We start from the raw sequence: 10,316 nt of genomic DNA on the forward strand, positions 1-10,316 counted from the left end.
TCTTTTTCTTCTTCATATTTTTCCTCCCAAACCCAAAATTTTTTCTCTCTCATTCTCTCTCTCATTAACTTTTATCTGAATTGTAGCAAAGTGACAGTCTATTACATGAAATACAACTCTTCTCTTTTCCACCATAAATTTTTGGGTCAGTGATCAAAATTTAGAGTGGGAATCAAAAAATAACTATTTCATAATTTCTAACAAAAATTATTAACACAGAGAATAACATATTCAACTTTATTTTTTAAATATTCAATTTTTTTAATATTCAACTTTAAATATATGAACCTAAACATGAGTATTTTAATTACTCACAAAATTAGAAAATTTCTCCTACGCTTAGATCTTTGAAAATTTTACCATATGGCCAAGATGTCTGTATATCCTTTTCTCCTGATCCTCTTTTGTACTTAATTCCAAGTGACTATTTATACTTTATTTTAATACTTAATTTATGTGCCTGGGCATTTCTTTCTTTCTTTCTTTCTTTTTTTAAGACAAACATTTTAAGGGATGAGACTAGGACTCAATCCAATAAAAATAGTAAATAATAAATGTAATTCTTTAATTGCTTATACTGAATGCTAAGTGCTTTGCTTTCAGCATCCGGTACCTGAGCATTTTTGAACTTGTGCCAGGACTGTAGTGCTTATTCTCCATCTCCAGCACCAGGCATCATGTAACACTTCAAATAGCAGTATCACCCAGCCCTTAAGGGAAATAGCTAGCTGTGGCCCATCCTGTGGATTTGTCAGACATTGTTGAGTCTTCTGCCCCCACTAAATTCCACCATGTTTATTCACAGACAAAGAATTCCTTCCCTCATTGTAACTGTTTATGAATATTCACAGAATCCACAGCCCTGCCTTTCCAGGGATGATAAGTTCCTGCTGGTTGGAGGGCCCTGGTCTACTCTGTTTTTGTTTTTGGTGGGGTTTTTTTATTTGTTTGCTTGTTTGTTTCTTTTCTTTTTAATGTTTATTTATTTTTGAGAGAGAGACACACAGAGTGTGAGCAGGGGAGGGGCAGAGAGAGAGGGAGACACAGAATCTGAAAGAGGCTCCAGGCTCTGAGCTGTCAGCACAGACAGAGCCTGACACGGGGCTCAAACTCACAAACCATGAGATCATGACCTGAGCGGAAGTCGGACGCTCAACCAACTGAGCCACCCAGGTGCCCCTGTTTGTTTCTTTTTTTCCCTGTTTCTTAGTGAGGCTCAGAGACAACAGACATGTTGGGTTCTCTGTACCACCTTCTGACACATAGAACTCTCCACTTCCCTTCTTTGCCTGCTTATTTGATCAAGAGGAGAGATAAACCAAAGATGATCATGGAAGGCAATCAATTCCCTTTAATCCTGAGAGTGGCTAATTTGGAAGACATAACATAGTATAAGATATAAAGGACCTGATGACTGGACCCCAGAATTTGGTAAATTTCATATCTAGTTGCAGGTTGCAGAACCAGAAGAGAAAGTATGATCTCTGAGGGCAGCTAACTCTCAAGAGAAAGAAGGAAGAGCTAGCTGAACATGCCAAGTTATGTCTTTTGGACAGTTAAATGGGGCACCTTCTGAGGGGCAGAGTCTATCTACAAAGGGGAGAAGGGTGAGCTGAGGTTACTCTAAATGAGTTTCTTCTACAGGAAAGAAAATAGGACTCTGCCATCAGACTCTGTCCTTTGATTCTATATCTTATATTTCACATCAGGCTTTCTGGTCTTTTTTCATGTATAGGTTCCTCTTCTTGTGTAGGTACAAGGAATCATCTTCACAGCCAGGCACACAGTATAAAGACTATTCAGTTATTTCTCCAATATCAAATTTAAAGACTCTTTTTCAACCTTCCCTGGGTGATAGCAAAATAGAGAATCATTCCATTTCCAATTGTACAGTTTTCATTACCAACATACTGCTCCGCAGCCCACGATGGGCACTCTTCTCTGTGCATAATGTGAATACATTTTTATTTGTATTGCTTTAATTATTGGCTAGGACTATTCTGACTTCTCCTTCACTTATTTCTATCTATCTCAGTGCTAAATTTCTCAGCATGTGAACTCCTTGATGGTAGTAGGAGCGGTACCCATTTAGTATATTCTATATGTTTTTGATGCCCTAACACTATGCAGAGAAAGTAATTTTCAGTTAATGACCTATTTGTTATGAATATATTCCAATTAAAAATACTAGAGCTAGAAGAGACCTTAGTTAGCTTCATATGATCTAGCTTCATTATACTTTTTTTTTTAATTTTTATTTATTTATTTTTGAGAGAGAGAAAGTGAGAGCGCAAGTATGCACACATACGAGCAGGGGAGGGGCAAAGAGAGAGACAGACAGAATCCCAACCAGTCTCCACGCTGTCAGCGCAGAGCCCCACATGGGCTTCTAAAGCACAAACCATGAGATCATGACCTGAGCCGAAATCGAGAGCTGGACGGATGCCTAACCAACTGAGCCAAGGATCAGGCGCCCTTGATCCAGCCTCCTTTTAAAGAACAGGAAATGGAAAGGCAGGAGTAACCAGCTAATGACCCAACAAATCACTGGCAGGGCCAGGATAAGACTCTCAATCTCCGATCCTTCTTGGCTTGTGTGGCAAGAGCTGTGATCTCGAATATCTCCATACTCTGAAGTGGCTGCCTTACTTGAACAGTACAGAATTTTCTGCAGACTATATTCAAGATATGTTTAGATAGCAGAACTAAGCTTGACAGATCCTATTAAAACTACTATGATACAGGATGAAAGGAAGGAGGGTGTGTAGGGAGTTGCGAAGAAAAAAAAGGAAGATTTTTTTTATAGCTTATGATTTTAAAGTTTAAAAAAGGCATTAACCTGGCTGATACTGCCTACATTAAAAAAAATTAAAAACCAACAAAGTAATAAAACTCAGGGTTCAGTTTTCAAACCCCAGCAGTATTATATAGGCTTACAAACACAAACTCTGATCTTGCTCTCACTAACTTTCAAGGTTGATCAGGCAGAATGAAAAAGGGAGGAGAAATTTCTCAAGCAGAGAGGATAATAGCATGCCCTTCTGTATAACTTGCATTTTATTTCCAGCCCTGCCAATGACTTACTATGTGACCTTGAGTGAGTCATTTCATCTCCGTGTGTCAATTTTCTCATTTGTAAAGTAGGATAATAAATACTACTTTCTGTCTCTCTCCTGGGTGATGTTATTATCACCACCAATTAATATTTATTGGATGCCTGTTGGGCATATAATGCTGAAATAGGTGCTTTGAATGTTCAGGGGCGAGAGCGGGGGATGAGGGGGAGATTGCATCAGTGAAATATTTTCCATGAGCAAAAAGATAGAAGATTTTCAAAAGACAGAATTATTAGAGCTTAAAATAGCTATGGTTTATATTTTAAACCATGCTTCTCTGCTAGGATTTATGTAATACATTTTTTTCCCCTTAGCAATTGTACAATACACCATGACAATGATAGTGCAGATATTGGTTTTACTTTTGGATGATTCCAAGTAACACTATCTTAAGTGGTTACTGTATTTTCTTTATCTGGCTGTAAATTATATCTTGAGCCTAATGTATGTACAAACATTTATTAGATATTGATATTGAATCTTCTTTGCCTAGATACTCTATTTTGAAAACTTCCCCCTCTCATTTTTTTTTAACAGAATAACACATTAAATGTCTAATACTGTAACACCTTTTCTTCAAAGAAAATGAAGAGAAATCTGAGAAGTGGTCTATGAACTCATCTCAGTTAAAACTAGAACTTCAATGCTGGGCAGTCCTCACTAGTGAGCCCAAACGAATGAGTTCCCTGCTCTGTTCCAGTCAGTCCTGTCTTCCCATCCATGGTGTCACTCACCTGATTCAGGTCCCACTTATCTCTCCTCTGGGCCATTAGAAGAGGCCCCAACCTGTTCCTCTCACTCTCTCTTCCTTTTACCATCTGCCTTTCACACTGACAAAGGAGTTTCCAAAAGTATCTGTGAATGGATAAGCAAAATGTTGGCATATACATACAAAATATTATTCAGTCTTAAAAAGGAATGAGTAACTGGGGCACCTGGGTGACTCAGTCAGTTAAGTATCTGGCTCTTGATTTCGGCTCAGGTCATGATCTCACAGTTCATGACTTTGAGCCCCACATTGGGCTCTGTGCTGACAGTGCAGAGCCTGCTTGGGATTCTTTCTCTCTCCCTCTCTCTCTGTCCCTCACCCACTTGTGCTCAGCCATGTTCTCTCGCTCTCTCTCAAAATAAATAAAAATTAAAATAAATTAAATTAAAAAAATAAATAAAATAAAAAGGAATGAAATGCTGATCTATGTTACAACATGTAAACCTTGAAGATACTCAACTGAGATAAATCAGACACAAAGGGACAAATAGTGCATGATTCCTCTTACAATGAGGTACCTACAATTAGCAAATTCATAGAGACAGAAAGCTAATGATGGTTGCCAGGGGCTGGAGGAGAGAGTGATGAGAATTATTAAAGGATACTGAGTTTCTATTTGAGGGGATAAAAAAGTTCTTGAGATAGTGGTGATGGTTTTAGAACATTGTGAATGTGGTTGATGCCACTGAATTGTACAAATAAAAATGGTTAAAATGGTAATTTTTCTGTTAGCATATTTTATCACAATCAAACAAAAAAATTTTAAGCAAACGTGGTCCTATCATTTTCTTGTTCAGAAATAATAATTAATTGTTTGAAGAATAAAGTCCAAACTCCTTGGTATGAGAGTAATTATCCCTCAGAATCAGGCCCCGGCTTATCTTTCCAATGTTCATTTTGACCACATCTACACCTCAACCCTACCCTGCAGTCACATTGGCAAAGTGATGGTCACCGAACCTGAGCCTTCTTTGTTCCTCTGTTCCTTGGCTCTCGAATCTTCTTCAGCCTGGAATACATGTGCTTTGTTTCCACTCCCTTCTTCCTAACTGTGGAAACATTCCATAACCTTTGAAGCCCAACTCAAAACCGATTTCTCTGTGATGCCTCCATGCCAATATCAGAATTAATCATTCCCCCTTCAATTGGTCTGGCCACAATATGTTTCCTTGTAATTATTTATGAGCTCTGAATATAACGAGAATTCCTTAGGGGCAGAGTTATTCTTTGTTTATCTTTCTCTGCAATGATGATCAGAGCAGAGACTAGGATGAGGCAAGTGGAGATCTTATGGCACAAAATCTGTGAGCTTGAGAGCAAGTTTCTTCTTCTGTTTTATGCCCTAGTGGCCTCACTTGTTTCATCTGGGTCTCAGCTCCGGTGATTAGCAGTTTATCTTGACATCAGTAGGCACTTATAAAGCACTGTATTAGTTATCTACTATGACATAACTATTTTCCCCAAACTATAGCAGCTTAAAACAATAAACATTTATTATTGTACACTTTCTGAAGGTCAGGAGTTTGGGAATGGATTAAGTCAGTGATTCTGACTCAGGATCTCTCATGAGGGTACAGTAAAGATGTCAGTGAGGGCTACTGTGATCTGAGGACTGTTGTGATCTGAAGGCTTGACTGGAGCAAAAATATCAGGTTCCCAGGTGCTCCGTTTGTATGGCTGTTGGTGGGAGGCTTCAATTCCTTGACACATGGGTCTCTCTTCAGGGCTGTTTGAGTGTCCTCACAACATGGCAGCTGTCTCCCATTAGAGCAAGTGATTCAAGAATGGGACAAGGCAGAAACTATAACATCTTTTATGTGCTACCCATAGAAATCACACACAGTCACTTCTGCACTATCCTGTGGTTACACAGGGCCACTCTACTAAATGAAAGAAGACCACAGAGGATATGAGTACCAAGGAGGCAGTGATCTTTGGGGGACATTTTGGAGGATGGCTTCCACAGGCATGCTGGTTTGATTGTATTGAATTTGATTACCTACCAGCAGGCTAGTATTACTTCTATCGTCTGTTGCTAATATCTTCTAAAAATTTGACTTTTATCTTTTCTTTTTAAATTACTGAATAACATAAATTGCTAACTTTCTGTTAATAATGTGTCTGAGTCATTTTTCTATTTTCCACCACTAGTAGTGTTTTGCACCTACAGACAGCCTGATCAATGCATAATATCCACTTCATTTTCAATAGGTAGGCATTTAGAATGAGAGCTTAGTGGGTTAACAAATTAATCTAGAGTTAATAGAACTAATAACTAGAACCCTGCTTAGTGCTCAGGTCAAGCTTGGAAAAGTAGATCATACAGAATGTTTAAGTAATGATTGGTTCCTTTTTTTCTATAAATGCATAAGACTATTATTATTATTTTATCATTATCATTATTATTACTTTCCTTTGGCCCCAAGAATTCCTGTTTCTTAGTCATAATATTGCACAGTGGCTTTAAAGGGAGAATTCCATCTCCCCTTCCTACTAGCCATGAATATATTATTTAAGTTTTCTGTGATGTAGTTTCCTTGTCCACAAAATGAAATGATTGATAGTGCTACTTCTTAGGTTTGTTGTATTAAATAAGGTAATTCAGGTAAAGTACTTAGCACAATGCTTAATAAATGTCAACTATCATTATTTGTGTGTGTGTGTATATATACATATATATATATGTGTGTGTGTGTGTGTGTGTGTGTGTGTGTGTATACATATATAAATGACATTGATACATACACACACATTCACACACAAATAACCTAGCCACCCCTAACCACTGTCTTCAGACATCCATTTTATAGATTCCCAGTGCCACACATTTTTGCTCACATCATTCCTCTAGCTTAAAATTTAAAGTCTTGCTCCTTCTCCCATCCTGCTAAATTTAATCTTTTCTTCAAGGAAGAGTTTCAGCAATTTTCCTGATCATGAAAATGTCTGCTTGTGCCCCAGAGCCCCAAAGCTTAATAACACCGCCTTCTCCTAAACTCCCTTAGTGCAATCAAATCCTATGTTTCCTTGTTTTATTTTGAATCTTGGACCCTTCCTTCCCCTCCCTTACAGAGGGGAGGTTTTGTATCTTATAGTCCACTGTAATCCTGGTCGGTAGAATCCTGTTAATGATGAAGCTATAGAGTACCTAATGTAACATTTGTAATAAATGACTCTTTATCACAAGCAATGAACAGATTGTATTGTTACCACAAATAGGTGGGCAGTGTGCTCTTCCTTTATACGGATTCAAATTAGAACTCTGAATACAATTGTGTTTTATTTGGGAATAAAAACACAATATAGAGTGTTAAAATTTCAAGATATAAAAGCATCTGGATTTTAAAAACAGTCATCTTTTTTTTTTTCTCTTAATCCTGGAGTGGAAAGGAATCTAAAATACAAACCTCTTCAATTCAGTGATAGATCTATCAATACTAACAACTGAAACCACAGTGCCAGATTTGGAAGCAGTCTACTTCAAACTGAAAGAAAAGGCTTGGAAGGGAAGAATAAAAGATTGTTGACCACCTGGCTTGAGCCAGGTGGTTTACAGTCATGAATATATCCAATCCTTACGGCAATCCTATATTATTGTGTTACTGTGTTATTATTCTATGTCTTTACATACAAGAAAACTACAGCTTAGAGGAATAAAGAAACTTGTCTAAAAAAGTGATAGAGCTGGAATTTGAATTCAGATCTGTGGGCTCCCATGCATGTAAAGAAGGTTCTAAAAGTCTTTTCCGTTCATCACATGGCACTGGCTTTCATGCTGTACTATATTCAGGACACAGGGTGATGATAGTGCAGTCATGGCAAAAGGCTGAGGAGCAGTCATCTCCCACGAAGCATAGCTTTTTCGGGATCTCCTTGTCAGGCACCCAGACTCCCAAAGGCCACAGCTATGTCTCTTTAAGAGGATAAACAGTGAGATGTAAACTATTGCCCTAAAAGATGCTGTGCTCTTGGACTCTAAATTACAGGAGCGTTGGGAGCACCATTTTTGTTGGAGGACCCCGCAAACCAGTTTCTACATCTCAAAAGACATATATATTTGCAGGATTACTGGGACCCAGATGGCAATCCAAATATGTGGGGAAACACGCTGGCTGATAAGGTATTTGCATTAGAAACAAATGGCTTCCCACCATCTATCTTGTTAAATAGGCATTGCATCAGCAGGCATTAACACACCATCAGCCCTGATTTTTTCTATCTGCCCTGAGCTGTAACTGCTCCTTCCTTCCCATAAAATGGCTTTTGTCTAGTAAACTTCACCTCTTCCTTCAAGACTAAAATCAAATGTCCCCTTCTTTCTGAAGGCTTTCCCTTCTTTCCTGGGTAACATTCTTCTTTCTTTTCTCCCCATTGCATGCTGTTCACATGTGAATGGCACACTGGAATTATTTCTTTGTGCACCCAACCTCCCTTACCTAGGCTACAGAGGTGAGGTGCATGTCATGTCTTATCCATCAAGGTCATTTTTCTCAGAACCTATCAAAATGATTGCTACTCAGTCAAATCTCAGTAGATTATTGCATATTTGAGTAGGTGGATAAATGGACCGCAGTCACATTTAGTTCCCTTTTAGTTGTTCAGCAGCTTATTTTCCAAACCTTTAATAATCATCCAAGCATTTAATGTCATTCCTTCATTTGCTTGCCTTTCATACACTTTTTACTCATTTGGAAGTCTCACTCCAAGAGAAATAAAGAAGAAACGTGCATTAGCCTGTTTTATTCCATGTTTACTCTTTTGATGGAAAAAAACAAAAACATTGAAACTCCAGGCCAAATGAAATTGTTGAATTGTCTGAGGATTTCAATTATTCATGATTTCTCTCTTAAAATTTAGCAATTTAGCAAACAAAAATGTATAACAAATTAATTAATCCCTTCATTTGTTTGTTCTTTTTTTCTTTACATGTGTATCAAGCTCTATTACCAGGCTAAAGGGTTATATAAAGTCATGAAAAATTTGAATGTCCTTGTTTTTCTGGGGCCTTGGTCCTATCCTTACTCTGCACAGTTGAGTTTTAACTGGTCTACCAGGAATGGCTCATTTCTGGTTAGCATTTGCTGATGAAAACCACCAGCTTGAATAATGCATCTAGTTTTGTGCCTGTTTTTCTCCAACAGGCATCATTTAGAGGTATTAAAGCCAGACATTTGTTTATTTGGCAAATTAAATATTACATAAGCGAGTAGACTGTGTCTTCTTTATGGAATACTGAAATTTTCAAGTACACTCCTGCCTATAATTGTAGACTAGCACTGTGATCAACTGACAGATACTATAATGTAACAAGACTCTGCCACACTGGTTCATGCGGTAGCCCCAGAAATACTGTAAAACATTTAAGCATTGAAGAATATAGGTCACTAAAAGTATGTTCACCAAACCTTTTTTTGTATTATTCTTCCACTCTATTTCTCTCAATCTTTTAGGATTATCTGTATGATTACCTGAATAATTGATGTAACATGTGTTCTCCATACTCAGAGATCATGACTTAAAGTTTCTTTTGTTACAGGCTCATGAAACATGGACTGCTTTGAAAACAATAGCACAATATTATCTGAATGTGAATACCTTCACTTTTGACATGTCCACTTCCCAGTAAATGTGCTTTGATGGTTAAACCAGGAGAGAAAAAAACGATGGGAGTCAACACGGCAATGCAACCAAACCGTGGGCTTTGGAGACATGGAGGCAAATCTCTGCCACTTACAAGATTACTTAATATGTCTGTCTCATGGAACTGTTGAAAGGAGTAAATATAAAAATCCATCTAGAGACCTAGAATTAGAAGTTCTCAGTAAATTCTAGATCTTAAGATGAAAACTAAAATAAAGACAATAGTACTAACATTGATTAAAAAAGGGCTCTTCTGGAAAAGGAAACCAAAAGCAAAAAAGTAGTGCCATTAAAACTCACTGTTGATAGCTTACTTTCTTTTGCTTCCTTTTTGAGAGAGTTAATTCGCTTTTTAATTAAAGGAAGAAGAGGGGTGCCTGGGTGGCTCAGTTGGTTGAGCATCCAACTCTTGATTTTGGCTCAGGTCATGATCCCACGGTTTGTGTTGGGCTCTGCACTGAGAGCACAGAGCATGCTTGGGATTCTCTCTGCCCACCTCCTGCTCCTGTGTATGTGCATGTGCTCTCTCTCTCTAAATAAATAAATCAGCTTTATAAAAAAAAAAAAAAAAAAAAGGAATAGGGATCTCTCAAATGGAGTTGGTCCTATCTTTTCAGTACTTTTCACTTTCTAAAGCCAGTCTATTTTAAGATCGTGCTTTTGAAACTTTTTCCATCAAAGGTGTATTGCTGAGGGCAGTAGAGAATACAATCATAACTCTTATCTGGGGGCAGATGAACCCACTTGAAATGTTCACCTGTAAGTGCAAACCTCCTTAGGAATTTTGCAAA

General features: G+C 37.8%; 1 protein-coding gene across 1 annotated transcript in view; it reads left to right on the plus strand.

The window, feature by feature from the left end:
• The window catches only part of CC2H3orf85 (chromosome C2 C3orf85 homolog), a 31,332-nt gene extending 21,707 nt beyond the window's left edge, over positions 1-9,625 (plus strand). Inside the window, exons 2-3 of the mRNA XM_042998328.1 lie at positions 7,872-8,005; positions 9,422-9,625. Of these exons, the coding sequence (XP_042854262.1) occupies positions 7,872-8,005; positions 9,422-9,511 (224 nt within the window). The 3' untranslated portion in view covers positions 9,512-9,625. The remainder of the gene's footprint in view (positions 1-7,871; positions 8,006-9,421) is intronic.
• Positions 9,626-10,316: the final 691 nt, after the last annotated feature.

The sequence above is a fragment of the Panthera tigris genome, chromosome C2 (assembly GCF_018350195.1).
Source record: "Panthera tigris isolate Pti1 chromosome C2, P.tigris_Pti1_mat1.1, whole genome shotgun sequence".
Lineage (NCBI taxonomy): Eukaryota > Metazoa > Chordata > Mammalia > Carnivora > Felidae > Panthera > Panthera tigris.